General features: G+C 45.1%; 1 protein-coding gene across 8 annotated transcripts in view; it reads left to right on the top strand.

The window, feature by feature from the left end:
- LOC137350609 (zinc finger protein 609-like) overlaps window positions 1–16,421 on the top strand; it is a 209,871-nt gene that overhangs the window by 167,420 nt on the left and 26,030 nt on the right. For all 8 annotated transcript variants that reach the window (XM_068015340.1, XM_068015338.1, XM_068015336.1 and 5 more), the window contains 2 exons: window positions 4,761–4,848; window positions 10,597–13,036. In XM_068015340.1, the coding sequence (XP_067871441.1) occupies window positions 4,761–4,848; window positions 10,597–13,036 (2,528 nt within the window). The remainder of the gene's footprint in view (window positions 1–4,760; window positions 4,849–10,596; window positions 13,037–16,421) is intronic.

The raw sequence follows: 16,421 nt of genomic DNA, 5'->3' as shown, positions 1-16,421 counted from the left end.
CTCCGTTCTATGTGGCCTTTCAGCAGCGCACTGCTTTCTTCTGCCTGTGGTTATCACTGGGGTTTTCTACTGTCACATATCCTTTGCCAGCACTCCTGAAGAGCAATAGATGGATGTAGCTTGTAGATGATCCAATGATCTTTTTTAAAATCCAGTAGGAGCTATGAAAGTTGGAGAACACAATGATTAGAGATTCATAGAATTTTACAGCACAGAAGGTGGCCATTTGGCCCATCATGCTCTGCTGGCTCTTAGAATGAGCTATCCAATTAGCCACACTCTCCTGCTCTTTCCCCATAGCCCTGGAAATTTTTCTTTTCAAGTATTTATCCAATTCCCTTTTGAAAGTTGCTATTGAATTTGCTTGCACCACCCTTTCAGGCTATGCATTCCAGATCAACATTACTTGCTGTTATTAAAAAAAAAACACTCATTTCCTTGTTGGCTTTGTTGCCAGTTGTCTTCTATCTGTGTCCTCTGGTTACTGAGCTTCCTACCTGTGGCAACAGTTTCTCTTTATCTACCCAAGCAAAACCCCTCATAATTTTTAACACCTCTGTTAAATCTTTCCTTAGCCGCCTTTGCTGTAGCTATTCTTCAGTCTAATATCCTTGGTTCAAAATCACGATCATAACAAGTGAGCCAGGTATTTTTGCCATGTTGTGTTCTTCTGTTTGTCTTTATTCCCTTGTGTCGATGTGTTTTCTGTTGCTAAGTAGTAACTGGTTGAAGGTCGATTTATGCTCTGCTGTGTGCTGGAGGAAAGAGGGAGAGTGTCAGATCCCCTGAGGGATACGATAACTGTCTGCTGGAGTGGATTCTGTGTCTCTGAGAGCACTGATTTCCCTAGTTAACTCATCTGGATCCAATCCAGATCAACAGCCAATTTAATATAATTGACCAGAAATGGTACCAATTAATTAAAGTCTATTCTGAAGAAGGGCAGATGTTGAAAAGAAAATTTTCAGAACTAAAGGAACAACTTGAAATCCGAGCTGTGACTGACCGACTGACCGTCACACACAGATCAGAGGTCTGCTTCCTCTGGTATTGACGGCAGAGTAGGAGAGCGTGATGGTTGTCTGCAGATTAATTTCTTCCCAACTATTGGGTGATTCCTGTCACCTGCTGAGGATTAAGTGGATTAAGTTGTATCAATTTAGGGAGCAAGGAGTGAAGGATTTGGATTTATCTCTATTTCTTGCTAATATTGTCTCCCCTCTCTGCCCTGACCAGAGACAACAAAAGTAACTTTCATATATACCTTTTATATAGAAAAAGCATAGGAGCCTGATGAGACAAACTTTGACACTGAACCAAAGAAGGAGGTATTTGGATAGGTTACTAAAAACATGTTCACAGGTATGTTTGAAGAAGTGCCTTAATGGAGGCGAGGAAGTTGAAGATATGGTGAAGTTTAGGCAGTGAAGTTCAGAACTTGAGGTGTAGACAGCTGAAGGAACACTTGCCAGTGTTGTTGTGAAGGGAGTGGGAGAGGCACAAGAGGTCAGAGTTGGAGGAAGGCAGAGTTTTTGGAGGGTTTTAGGGCTTGAGAGATAGAAAGGGGCGAGGCCATGGAGAAACAGGGATTATGATGGAGCCCTGGTTGTGGTTGCCAGCTGTTTCTGAAGATTCTAAGTGGACAACAGCTGCAGTTCAGTGACACAGGCCCTTTCTATTCTTCAAAGTATGGAAGTGTTCCTAAGATAGAGTCAGGCTTTTCCTTATCTTACAGGTCTGCCTGTACTTTTTGTGTGTGGGAAAAATACTCCCAAGGCAGGGTTGGAAAACCTTGGTGTTGATATAAATTTGATCTGGTCTAGTCGGCCTCGTGAGTGGCAGTTAGTGGCACAATTTGGGATTCTGCAAACATGAGGCAACTGATTTGGAACTGGACAGGTGTCAAAAGCCCAAGCCCGTTAGGGAAGGAAATCTGCCGTCCTTAACCAGTCTGGCCTACATGTGACTCCAGACCCACAGCTATGTGGTTGACTATTAATTGCCCTCTCAAATGGCCTAGCAAGGCAATCAATTGTCAAGGGCAGTTAGGGATGGGTAGCAAATGCTAGTTTTGCCAGCGACGCCCACATCCCATAAAAGAATAAAACAAAAGCCCCTGCTGATAAGGCAGCATTTTCTCTTCCATTGCCCAAGTTTAGGCTTTTTTTTAATACAAAGCAATCTCTCAAGAACTGCAAGCGTTCACTTTAGTGAGAGTATGTGTTTGGGGAGGGAAGGAGAGAACTCAGTGACACTGGCTGGGGTCAGGGAGCCTCGTTTGCAGCCTTTTGGACTGCGTGTATATGTTGGCAGGGAGTTCAAAGTCTGGGAAGTGTCCTGTATGAAAGTAGACTGGAGTTCTGACTTTTATAGTGCAACTATTAGCCAGTACCATCTGCCCCCTGCAGGCCAGTTAAAGTATTGTGCCTGCTGGCTGAGACATTGGCATTTCCTGTTGGCTTCCTTCAGGTCTGCATTGTCTTTGACGAGATGTACTTGGTCTGACCTGGTTTAGTGATTATAATTGTAATATAAATCATCTGATTAAGTCAGAATTTATTGCAAATGACCCATTAAAATAGAGCAATGCCCCCTGCCCATCCCATTCACCCAGGGATCAGTCTCCAGAACAGTTGGGAAACTGTGTGAAATGTGGGAAACTTCAATATCCATGTTGTGTTATACAAAGAACTGGGAACTGGACGACGAGTGGAGAAGCTGTCACCTGATGATGCAATTCACATGGTGTTTGCACAGTGCCTGAGCAGCCCATGCATTGAGAATATGTTTTTGGGATGGGGTGAGAGGAAAGGGTTGATGCACAGACTTTGAGCACTTCCCCAAGGAGAAGAATTCAGAGTACAGCTTTCCCAAGCCATTCCTGTGCTCTTATATTGGAATTGGAAATATAATTGAAAAGGAAAGGTTTGCAGAGCTATGGGGAACAGGCAGGGGAGTGTGACCATAATGCCTCTTTCAAAGAGCCAGCATTGGCATTGTGGCTCGAATAGTCTCCTTCTGTATGACTCAGCTCAGCATATAACCTGTTGAGTTGCATTGTGTTATTGAGACTTGGCACTGCAGGGTACACGGTGTGTTTGATTAGCTTATCTGAATGCTGTTCTGCTGGAGTCAGTCAAGATTATTGCAATACAACATGAACACTAAACGATATTTTGGATGTTGCTTGATTAAGTTGGGCAGCTGCCATGTTACAAGTGCTTGGAATAAATTGGATATGACTGTGTCCTTTTGAGGGCTGGCACCATTTGTGTTCTGTTTAATGTCACGCCAGCTGACCCTGTACGGTTAGGTTACAATAGGGTTCGTATTCCGTGTATATTTTTCATTTAGAAACAGAAACTTGGCGTGGTCTCTTTGGAAAACATAAAAAGTTTGACAAAGAGGCTGCACAGAACAGTGGAGGCATTGTACTTGGATCAGTGTGATGCTTTGTTTGTTTACCCAGACTGGCAGCGAGCCCAACCTTTCCCTCAGGATGTTGCCATTCGTTGCTGGGTTCACTGGGGTCATTTTCTGCTTCAGGTTTCTGTTTGATAAATCGGAAAAATGACCTGTGTAACCAGGTTTCGCTGGCTGTGACAAGTAGCAGGAGTTAAGGCCTCCAATTCATCCCATTTTTTGCACCTTCTATTTCTGTACCGAAGTGAGCATTAACACAGGAACCAGCATTGACTGTGCTGGTAAACAGGGCAAGTTGAGGCTGAAATAGTTAGGCCCTCAAATGCTGTAGAAAGGAGCAACACAGTGCGGCGCAGTGGTTAGCACCGCAGCCTCACAGCTCCAGGGACCCGGGTTCAATTCTGGGTACTGCCTGTGTGGAGTTTGCAAGTTCTCCCTGTGTCTGCGTGGGTTTTCTCCGGGTGCTCCGGTTTCCTCCCACAAGCCAAAAGACTTGCAGGTTGGTAGGTAAATTGGCCATTATAAAATTGTCACTGGTATAGGTAGGTGGTAGGGCAATATAGGGACAGATGGGGATGTTTGGTAGGAATATGGGATGAGCATAGGATTAGTATAAATGGGTGGTTGATGGTCGGCACAGACTCGGTGGGCCGAAGGGCCTGTTTCAGTGCTGTATCTCTAATCTAATCTAATCTAAAAAAAACACTGAGTGCTGGGTGTCCTGGAGGGAGGAAGAGAATTGGGCTCAACAGCGATAGCGGTTTGCCTGTATATAACGCTTTAAATGTGGTAAAATTTCTGATAGGACTGAAATGGCAAGCCTTGTTAAGATGGGAGTGACACTGCAGCCTCTCTTCTGATGCATACTGATCTGTACCTGCATTGAGAGCTTGACTATTTAATGAAGGTTAAGCTTTAGTGTGTCAGTTTTCTCTGTCAGGAGCTTGGAGGAAGGAGACAAGTTTAACAGGTCTCTCTAGCTCTGTTTTGTAAAAACAAAATTTGAGTAAAAGTTGAGTATTTTCTTGACCCCAATACATCTCTTGAATTCAAAGCAATGCAGCAACTGGACTGAAATTGTTCAATTCCCTGGTTCATCTGAATTTTGAGCCCTGCAGAATGAAACCAGAATTCAAAGCTATATGTCCAGCAGGAAGTTAGGATTTATGGGCATATCCTGTTGGTAAATCCTCTAATTCCCTGAAGACTTACTTGGCTTGTTTAAGAACACAGGGCAGCAGACTGCTTGGGGTAGGTTTTAAATCAAACCAAAGATTATATCGTGCTTAGAATTACTGAATATTTCATTTTCTCTGTTTTTCCTCCCTCTTTGCCAGGTGTCCTGGTGGTTAATGTGACTTGGCGAAACAAAACTTATGTTGGAACTCTTTTGGACTGCACAAGACATGACTGGGCACCACCAAGGTGAGCAAAGGAGTAAAGCTGTGGCATTAAAGGAGATCTGTAGTGTAAGGATATTGGAATGGTAAATACACAGGTGACGCATTGGATCCCAGTGCACTGGCTGTACACAGCAGGGGTCAGTCATGTTTGTCTGGGCCTTTACACACCTCGTCTAAATCACAGCATTGATGTGAATGAGTAAAGCTCTTCTAACCTGGCCATCCAGAAAGAGCCTACAGTCTCCTCAGCATGCCATCCAGCTGTTCCTTTAAATGTCAGTGTTTGTCTCCGTTTTCCTGTAGTCTTTTTTTACAGTGTGTGTGAACATTTTGTATCGGCAACTTTGCTCATTTTCAGGTTCCTTTGTGCTCTCATCAGCACACACCATAACTCAATATTTTCACTGTACTCCTGATAATTCAAAAGTATTTTCTGTGCTTAATTTTTTTGTTATCCAGTAATTTGAACAAAGCAACATAAATATCATAAAGTCAAAATTTAGTGCCATTTTTGAATTATCAGATACTTGAAATTAGGAACTTTGAATTAAGAGGAGTAGATTGAATAGGCCAATAATTGTATAAGGAAACTGATCACCTTTGCACTGTTTCAGTTTAAAATAACTTACCTTTTGTTTCGGCGGACACAGGGACTGCTGGGTAAGTAAACCTATATATTCGGGCAGTGGCTAAACCCGAAACACTACACGTGTAGTGTCTCCCACCCATCCTCCTCTAACCAAAAAAAGGACTCTTGTGTGGAGGGTTTGGTAAGGTAAGGTTTTCCTTTTTTTTAAATCTCTGTTGTCAATTTAGTGTGGAGGGGATGGAAGCTAGGGCAGTTGCATGCTCCTCTTGCAGGATGTGGGAGGTGAGGGTAACCACTTGTGTCCCTGCTGACTTCACCTGTGAGAAGTGCACCCAACTCCAGCTCCTCGCAGACCGCGTTAGGGAACTGGAGCTGGAGCTGGATGAACTTCGGATCATTCAGGATGCTGAGGGGGTGATAGCGAGCAATTATAGGGAAGTAGTGACACCTAAGTTATAGGATAAAGGTAACTGGGTGACCGTCGGGAGGGAAAGGGAATAGGCGCGCAGTGCAGGGATCCCCTGTGGCTGTTCCCCTCAATAATACGTATACCGTTTTGGATACGGTTGGGGGGACGACCTACCAGAGGAAAGCCACAGTGGCCAGGTCTCTGGCACTGAACCTGGCTCAGTGGCTCAGAAGGGAAGGGGGGAGAATAGGAGAGCGATAGTGATAGGAGATTCAATGGTTAAAGGAACAGGAGATTCTGTGGTCGCGAACGAGACTCCCGGATGGTATGTTGCCTCCCGGGTGCCAGGGTCAGGGATGTCTCGGATCAAGTCCACAGGATTCTTAAGGGGGAGGAGGAAGGGGAGCAGCCAGAGGTCGTGGTACATATCGGTACCAATGACATAGCTAGGAAAAGGGATGAGGACCTGAAAAGCGAATATAGGGAGCTAGGTTGGAAGCTGAAAGGCAGGACGAGCAGAGTAGCAATCTCAGCATTGTTACCGGTGCCACGTGCTAGTGAGGCTAGAAACAGGGAGCGAGTGCAGCTGAACACGTGGATACAGAACTGGTGTAGGAGGGAGGGATTCAGATATGTGGATCATTGGGATACCTTCTGGGGAAGGTGGGACCTGTACAAGAAGGACGGGTTGCATCTGAATTGGAGGGGCACCAATATCCTGGGCGGGAGGTTTGCTAGAGCTCTTCGGGAGGGTTTAAACTAGTTTGGCAGGGGGGTGGGAACCGGAGCCACGGATCAGTGGATGGGGTAGCTGTTGAACAGGCAGATACCGAGTGCAGAGAGTCTGTGAGGAAGGTTAGACAGTTGACATGGCAAAGTTGCAGCCAGTATGATGGGTTGAAGTGTGTCTATTTTAACGCAAGAAGTGTTTGGAATAAGGGTGATGAACTTAGAGCATGGATTAGTACTTGGAGCTACGATGTTGTGGCCATTACGGAGACGTGGATATCACAGGGGCAGGAATGGATGTTGGATGTTCCGGGGTTTAGATGTTTCAAAAGGAATAGGGAGGGAGGTAAAAGAGGTGGGGGAGTGGCATTGTTAGCAGGGATAGTATCACAGCTGCAGAAAGGGAGGTCGTCGAGGAGGGTTTGTCTACTGAGTCATTATGGGTGGAAGTCAGAAACAGGAAAGGAGCAGTCACTTTGTTGGGAGTTTTCTATAGACCCCCCAATAGCAACAGAGACATGGAGGAACAGATTGGGAGGCAGATTTTGGAAAGGTGCAGAAGTAACAGAGTTGTTGTCATGGGTGACTTCAACTTCCCTAATATTGATTGGAACCTCCTTAGTGCAAATAGTTTGGATGGAGCAGTTTTTGTCAGGTGTGTCCAGGAAGGTTTCCTGACTCAATATGTAGATAGGCCGACTAGAGGGGAGACTATGTTGGACTTGGTGCTTGGCAACGAACCAGGCCAGGTGGCAGATCTCTCGGTGGGAGAGCATTTCGGTGATAGTGATCACAACTCCCTGACCAAGTCATGGAGAGGGACAGGAGCAGACGGGAAGGGAAAATATTTAATTGGGGGAGGGGGAATTACAATGCTATTAGGCAGGAACTGGGGAGCATAAATTGGGAACAGATGTTCTCAGGGAAATGCACGACAGAAATGTGGAGGTTGTTTAGGGAGCACTAGCTGCGACTGCTGGATAGGTTTGTCCCGATGAGGCAGGGAATGAATGGTAGGGTGAAGGAACCTTGGATGACAAGAGATGTGGAACAGCTAGTCAAGAGGAAGAAGGAAGCTTACTTAAGGTTGAGGAAGCAAGGATCAGACAGGGCTCTAGAGGGTTACAAGGTAGCCAGGAAGGAACTGAAGAATGGACTTAGGAGAGCTAGAAGGGGACATGAAAAAGTCTTGGCGGGTAGGATTAAGGAAAATCCCAAGGCGTTCTACACTTATGTGAGGAGCAAGAGGATGGCCAGAGTGAGGGTAGGGCCGATCAGGGATAGTGGAGGGAACTTGTGCCTGGAGTCGGAGGAGGTAGGGGAGGTCCTAAATGAATACTTTGCTTCAGTATTCACTAGTGAGAGGGACCTGGTCGTTTGTGAGGACAGCGTGGAACAGGCTGATATGCTCGAACAGGTTGAGGTTAAGAGGGAGGATGTGCTGGAAATTTTGAATGATATGAGGACAGATAAATCCCCAGGGCCAGACGGGATATACCCAAGGATATTACGGGAAGCGAGGGAAGAGATTGCTGCGCCTTTGGCGATGATCTTTGTGTCTTCACTGTCCACTGGAGTAGTACCGGATGATTGGAGGGTGGCAAATGTTGTTCCCTTGTTCAAGAAAGGGAATAGGGATAACCCTGGGAATTATAGACCAGTCAGTCTTACGTCGGTAGTGGGCAAATCATTGGAGAGGATTCTGAGAGACAGGATTTATAATTATTTGGAAAAGCATGGTTTGATTAGAGACAGTCAGCATGGCTTTGTAAGGGGCAGGTCATGCCTCACAAGCCTTATTGAATTCTTTGAAGATGTGACAAAACACATTGATGAAGGAAGAGCAGTGGATGTGGTGTATATGGATTTTGGCAAGGCGTTTGATAAGGTTCCCCATGGTAGGCTCATTCAGAAAGTAAGGAGGCATGGGATTCAGGGGAAGTTGGCTGTCTGGATACAAAATTGGCTGGCCCATAGAAGTCAAAGGGTGGTAGTAGATGGAAAGTATTCAGCATGGAGCTCGGTGACCAGTGGTGTTCCACAAGGATCTGTTCTGGGACCTCTGCTCTTTGTGATTTTTATAAATGACTTGGTAGAGGATGTGGAAGGCTGGGTTAGCAAGTTTGCCGATGACACGAAGGTTGCTGGAGTTGTGGATAGTGTGGAAGGCTGTTGTAGGTTGCAATGGGACATTGACAGGATGCAGAGCTGGACTGAGAAGTGGCAGATGGAGTTCAACCTGGAAAAGTGTGAAGTGATTCATTTTGGAAGGTCGAATTTGAATGCGGAATACAGGCTTAAAGACAGGATTCTTGGTAGTGTGGAGGAACAGAGGGATATTGGGGTCCATGTCCATAGATCGCTCCAAGTTGCCACCCAAGTTGATCGGGTTGTTAAGAAGGCGTATGGTGTGTTGGCTTTCCTTAACAGGGGGATTGAGTTTAAGAGACGCGAGGTTATGCTGCAGCTCTATAAGGCCCTGGTTCGACCACACTTGGAATATTGTGTTCAGTTCTGGTCGCCTCATTATAGGAAGGATGTGGAAGCTTTAGAGAGGGTGCAGAGGAGATTTACCAGGATGCCGCCTGGACTGGAGGGCATGTCCTACGAAAAAAGATTGAGGGAGCTTGGGCTTTTCTCATTGGAGCGAAGAAGGATGAGAGGTGACTTGATAGAGGGGTACAAGATGATGAGAGGCATAGATAGAGTGGATAGTCAGAGACTTTTTCCCAGGGTGGAAAGGGCTATCACCAGGGGGCATAATTTTAAGGTGATTGGAGGAAGGTTTAGGGGAGATGTCAGAGGTAGGTTCTTTACATAGAGAGTGTTGGGTGCGTGGAATGCGCTGCCAACGGTGGTAGTAGAAGCAGATACATTAGGAGCATTTAAGCGACTCTTGGATAGGTACATGGATGATAGTAGAATGAAGGGTAGGTAGTTAGTTTGATCTTAGAGTAGGTTAAAGGTTCAGCACAACATCGTGGACCGAAGGGCCTGTACTGTGCTGTACTGTTCTCTGTTCTAAATAGTTGACCTATGCACAACCTTTGAAATTGGAGTTACCCTTTCCCAGACTGCTCTAATTGAGCTTGGGAGCATAGATATTGATATGCTTGTTCAGTACCTAATTTTAATTTTTAATCATCTTAATTCTGGTTTGAACTTGTGTGTTAGTTAGTTTCACCTATTTTGAGACTGTTAGCTTAGAAATTATCTCAACAGTGAAGAGTTTTGAATTGGCACGAGGACATAGCACCAATACACCTCAGCAAAGAGTGATGAGATATGACTTGGCACCCATACTCCTTTATTCCAAGTGCTGCTCATCTCACCTGGTTTGCTGTGGGATCGTGTCATGCAGAAGCCAGGTGCTTCCACGCAGCAACAGGTGATCAGGAGAATGCTCGTGAGTTGCTCTTTACCACTTCCTAGTGCTGGTATCAGAACCACATTGGGAGATGTGAAAACAGGTCACTTTGGCTGCGCTTAGTGTGTGGCAGAAAGTATCGCCTTATTTTTTTTTAAAAGGAAGAGTTTTTAAGAAATTTAGTGCATCTGTTTCTCACTTGATTTCTCAATGCCCCAATCTGGTACAAGCCCTGCTCTATGATAGGCCATTAGAAGGTATCCAAAAACCTAGGATAACCCTTCTCTAATAGATTGTCTTCCTTTTCCCTTCGACTCTGTGAGAAAGCCTGTGGGTCTTCACTTATTTCTTCAGGGAATCATGGCTGAGATTGGTACCTTATCAATGGAAATAGCTATTGCAATCCATATTCTATGCACATCCACTCCATAGCTCAGTATAGTCCCTTCCAGTGTGTTTTTCATGTAGTAAATATCTCGGAATCTGTTGTTAAATCTTTTAATATCCTTGCTTTCTCGTGATTGGGTTTCATAAGTAGCACTGCCCTTTACTAGGTACTTGATTTCTTTAATTACCCATTAAACTCAGATCCAAACATCCTTTTAATAAGAGCCTGCAGCCCCTATCTTGTTCAGCTCACTGCAGTAGTTGACTTCTTTTATTTACCTTTTTCCAGATTTTGCGAATCGCCAACAAGTGACCTTGAGATGAGAGGAAACAATCGAGGGAGGGGGAAACGAGCGCGCCCCAACACAAACACTCCAGTGATTGAGGCCAGTGCAGTGCCAGACAGCAAGGTTGTCAACAAGACTCGGGCATGCACGAGTAGTAAGGGGCGTCGGGGCAGCCAGAACTCCTCTGACAGACGCACCCCAACAAACACAGTCGAAGACGTCAAGGCAAGTCCTTCAGCAGGGAACAAACGGAAAAATAAACCCGCCCCAGACTTAGATTTAACCTCGAGTTCTGAGGACTCGAAAGGAGGGAAAAGAATGCGTTCAAACTCACGTGGAACTGCGACCCCGACTCCAGTCACGGGGCTGAAAACTGAGCCTTCTGTGCCTGAGCATAACTGTCCATCACCTGTCCTCATTGACTGTCCCCACCCCAACTGCAACAAGAAATACAAGCACATTAATGGTCTTCGGTACCACCAGGCCCATGCACACACAGACAGCGATGGTAAGCTTGAGGGAGACATTGACAGTGAGGAGAAAAACTCTGATGGTGAGGACTGCACCCAACATCCATCACTGAGTCAGGATTCTAGTAGCTGCAATGGCTCTTCCAGCTCTCACACATTCTGTCAGTCAAAGGGCTCCATGTCCCCTGCTCGTTCTGTCACACCGAAAGGGAGGAGGGAAGGCAACATGGAGGCCCATAGCCCGTCTGCTGCTACAAAGCTCAGTGCCGGAAAAGGCTCTAGTAAAAAGAAAGCCCCTTCGGAGGTTGATGCTGAGTCTGGTGGGATGTATAATGTTGGCTGTTCAGAAGAAGGACCTCCAGTTGCCAGCCCAAGTGATGATACTGGCAACGATGGAGACGACTCGAGCGAAAAGAAATTGGTCTCGGAAAAGGATAAAGCCAAGAAATCGAGCAGTTTGAAATCAGAAAAGATTCCTCTCAAAACAAAATCAGCCAGGCCCATTGTCCCTGCCATGCCAGCACAGATATACAGTTTCCCCACTGCTGCTTTTACTGCATCTGGCCCAGGGCCTGCTCCTGGTCTGGCTAGCACTGTGGTCCAAGCAATGTCCAAGAGCCCCCCGCTCAAAGCCATTCAACCCAAGCCCACTGTCATGGGGGAGCCGTCTACAGTGAACCCAGCCCTCACACCCTTAAAAGAGAAGAAGAAAAAGGAGAAGAAGAAGAAGGATGCCAAGGAGACAGCAAGCCCCAAGCCACTGGGGAAAGGAGCAAAGCCTGAGGATGGTAAAAGTCCTTTCCGAGATTCTGTTGCGGACTCTGCGCCTAAAGGTGAGAGTCTTTTAAATGGTTCTTCTGAGTCGCATGAGAGTCGCTTGGCAAGTATCAAAGCTGAAGCGGACAAAATCTACAGCTTTACTGACAATGCACCAAGCCCATCCATAGGCACAGCCAGCAGGCTAGAAGGCACTGGCTTAGTCACGCCTATAACTCCCTTGCATGTGGTGACACAGAATGGGGCCGACAGTTCCTCAGTAAAGACCAATAGTCCAGCATATTCTGATATCTCCGATGCAGGTGAAGATGGAGAGGGGAAGGGAGATGGTGCTAAAGTCAAAACATCATCTCCGGACCAAATGGCTAAGGAAAGTGCCAAGAAAGCATTATTTTCCTCCTCCTCCTCTTCCTCTTCAAGAACTCAGCCACCTTTAAATAAGGAAACTCACTCTCCTTACTACCAGGGCTATGACACTTACTACTCTCCGAACTGCGCCCATACGAGCCCTGGAGGTACCAGTAGCAGTTCAGGGGCAGTCAGTCATTCAGTCAAAATCAAGAAGGAGATAGATGAGGAGGGTGTGGAGGTGAGGGTAAAGGTTGAAAGTGCGGACGATAAAAAGATTGAAATGGGCAGTGCAGGCCACCATCCTTCAGTGATCCAACAAAGGCCGCAAATGTACATGCAGCCTCTTTATTATGGTCAGTATGCGTATATGCCCCAGTATGGGTACAGTGAGCAGGGGTACCACAGTCACGTGATGAGTACAAATCCAGCATATAGGCAGCAATATGAGAAACTATGTGAGGAGCAACACAAGCAGCGGCAAGAGCCGAACCGTGGGAAACACACCACCAATGATGCTGACAAGAAGCAAGAGCACAGCATTAAAGACCGAGACAGGGAGGAGTGGAAGCAGAAGTCTCCTGCCTCAGCCACACTGTCAAAAGCCCCCAGCTTGACCGACCTTGCAAAACCGGTGCCTAACAAACCCAAGGACTCAACAGACTCTATGAAATATGCCATAATGGCAAAAGCAGACGATGCCTCCAAGCTGCAATCCCAGCAAGCGGAGGGACTAAAGATGAAATTGACTGAGGGGAGCCACCTTGGGAGGGAGTTGTGTGAAACAAAACCCAGTCTGGAGTCGAGCAAACACTCAGGAATGGATCCAACACTGTGGTACAGACAGGTAAGAACCAAACTCTGATACCTGAAGGCATGCAGGTTGTCCTACGCTAACGAGATGCATCTTTTAATCAAGAATATTAATTCAGCTGTATGGTGACCTAACATGATCACAGCAAAGTAACATCATCATGCTTGATTGAAGCCCAGGCATTCGTAACACATGCTGCCAACAGCACAGTATTAATACGCAAACTAAACTGGTGCAGAAATGAAGAGCTTGAATCTATAAAGTGCCTTTCACATCCTCAGCATGTCCCAAAGTGCTTGATAGCTGATCAATTACTTTTTGAAATACATTCCCACTCACAACATATAGATAAATGACCAGATAATTGTTGGTGTTGACTGGGAGATAAATGTTGGCCAGACACAGCGAGAACTTCCCTGCTTTTTTTTTTTAAGAAAAGTGTCATTTTTTTCCTTTTATGTCCACCTGAACAAGCAGTCGAGACCTTGCTTTCATGCCTTGATCGAAAGATTGTGCCTCCGACAGTGCAGTATTTCCTCAACAGTGCACTGAACTGTCAAGTCATGAACCCACAACCTTCTGACCCGGAGAAAGTGTTGCTAACTGAAATGACACTAATGAGGCTATAGTTCTATTTAAGGTTTGAGTGCTGGAGTTGGGAAGGGGGTGAAGCGCTATATGGGCTCATACTTTTGATCTGGTGATTCTTTAGTGGTCACCATGGTGCCAAGTAATTGGCTTATCTTTTGAAAACTTTAACCTGTCTTTTTGCAGTCCCAGTTCCTTTGGGGTGGCCTGTTGTAAAGACAACATGCGTGTGATCTGAAAATCAAATTAGCGTTTTGATAGCTTTATTTGAAAACGATACGTTCCTCTCAGAGATAATGTTCTGTACATCTTCAGATGCTGGAGTTCATAAGGGTAACAGTGGAGGCCATGAGGCAGGCTGACAGAGTTTCAAATTGGACTTGTAAGAGCACTTTTTGAAAAAAACACTTTCCAATTAAAGTAACTCCAATTGGTAAATCAAGGCTCAAGTCCTGGAGACCTTCAAGGTTCTACACACTGTCATTGGTCTTTGTCGAGTCAGGTACTCTCATCTTGACAGTGATTGAGGGTCTAACAATTAACCTCACTGTCCTTGAGCTAAACAGTCAAAATCAATCAGAATTGGCAGAGACCAATAGCTCAGTTCTGATACCAACACACTCTGTGCAGAACACAAGTCACTGGCTACATTAGAGGAAAAGGCAGAGGAGTCCAGGAAAGGGCCAGGGAGTTGGGTAAGCATCTGAAGAGAAAATCTTTATAGGGCTGTGGGAGGACTAGCAAAATTGCTCTTGCAGAGAACCAGCATGGTCTTAATAGGCTGAATAGCCTCCTTCTGTGCTGTTAACATTCTGTGACTCTATGAGAGAGCAGTTCTGATTATCTGTCCACAAAATTATTGAAAATAGTCCGTTCGAGAATTTACTCAAAAGGAACTGCACAAGGTTTAGCAGGAGACTAATTTCAGTGTTCAGGCTTGAGCAGTGCCGATAAAGTGTGGTATGAGAACTCAACGTTTTCATTCACTTAAATAGACTCACTACAACTGGTTTTACAACATTGGCTAACACCTTCAAATCTTTCCATTAGAAATCAGGTTTGAAATGCATGGGGTTGCTCTCATATGTTCTTCCATATTAACCTTTGAGTTAAAGAGCTTGTTTGAGATTTTAACTTGAGTCAGTGCAAAGAAATATTCTCTGGTGGCATAACTCATGTTGTGCCATGAACTATAGTTCACCTGTTGGATTCATTCTGCAACTAAACCAATAACAGGACCTGTTTACGTGGGGAGTTCCCATTATAACTGATTTTAATGTTAAAATGTGGTCAAAAATCGTGGCATGACATGGGCAGGAAGTGCACACATACGCAATGTTTCTAATATAGATATTTTTAATCTGGGTTGTGCCTCTTTGGAATTAAAACCTATTGTCACTACTAATTGCTTAATTAACTGATCTCAGATGTGACAGTGGAGGAGTGATATAGGAAGGGAAAAGAAATCAGCCAGGGTTCCCACTCCGAATTGTCAGCCAGTGACTTCAGACTAATGCTGATGAGTATGTGCATGTCTGGACTGGTTAGGATTGGATTGGGCAATGCTATGATGCCTCACTGTGGATCACCCACTGATGTTCATGGTCTAGGCTATGGCATGAAAAATGACTACTGAGGCGAGATGGTCACACGAAGATTGACTGACGACATTGAGCTGGAAGCTGAAGCCACTTTCAGAAGAGGGAGGCAGAAAAATGAGCAAGACAGATGGGTAATATTTGTTCTTTGGGACAAAAGGCGAAGTCTTTATCCTCAGTTTTTAACTAATCTGCCAGGAGCACATTTATTCCACAAGTAACTTATGTCTTGCCCTATCCTAGTCTATTTTTTGTCTGTAGGATGAAACACCTTTGGGTTTGTGGGTCCTTCTATTTTGTGGGGAAAAGAAACACAAAACTATCATACATTTAAGTGATATTAGAATTAGTGGTTTTCCAGACAGTCCCTCTGCCAAGTTTTGGTTTTAGGTTAGACTGAAGTTGCAAGAAGTTTGCCAATTTTGGATGGCGAAAACTCTGTCACAAATGGTAAAACGAGGTAAGCATGCATGCTTTGCATATTATGTTGAGTTGTCCCATATACATCTCTTATTTTCATTTGCATTGGCAAACACTCACTTAAGCTTTAGTAAAGCCAAAGACTCTGTCTGTTTCTGTTTGCCACACTTGTGGAAAGGAATTGCATAGTGTCTTGGTAGGCATTGGATTATAATACCTGCTGCCTGCTAGCAATAATAAGAATTGCTGATTGGCTGAAATGTTTGTTTAGGACCAAAGGGACAGACTGCGACATAAAATAGGCTGCAGTGAAGAGCTCAGGCAAGACTTCTAATTCCCTGTGACAGAGAAACTGACCTGTTCTACATAAATGCAGCAATATTTGTCAAGTTAATTAGGAAATACAGTTGAGGTTAGATCACCTTGCCTGAACAGCAGATCTGGCACTGATGCAGGTCCCAGGAGCTCTTTAAGCATCTAGATGTAAGGATAATATTCTGGCTGATGCACTCAGGAGTGTTGGTGAAGCCTCTTGAGAAAAGTCTGTTTTCAGTGAGTTTTCGCTTCCATGGTAGACAATAACTGAAGCTTTGTCACATGAAACAGGACCGGAGCCAGATCTCTGAATGGGCTTTGCCATTTCCTAGAGGGGTGGCTTTGCATTTTTCGCCCTTTCCTCAGATTCCCTGGTTCTTAAGGAGATCAGAATAGTTTGACGGGCTAATTCTGAAACCTTGGTCTGAGACCAAGTATCTTGCAAAAAGTTGTTTGTCTAAGGCGAGGAGGCCATTCCTCTCTGCGGTGATGGTTTC

This window comes from Heterodontus francisci, chromosome 35, assembly GCF_036365525.1.
Source record: "Heterodontus francisci isolate sHetFra1 chromosome 35, sHetFra1.hap1, whole genome shotgun sequence".
In the NCBI taxonomy this organism is placed as follows: Eukaryota; Metazoa; Chordata; class Chondrichthyes; order Heterodontiformes; family Heterodontidae; genus Heterodontus; species Heterodontus francisci.
Note: the sequence above shows the minus strand (reverse complement) of the source record. Positions and strands in the feature narration are given on the sequence as shown.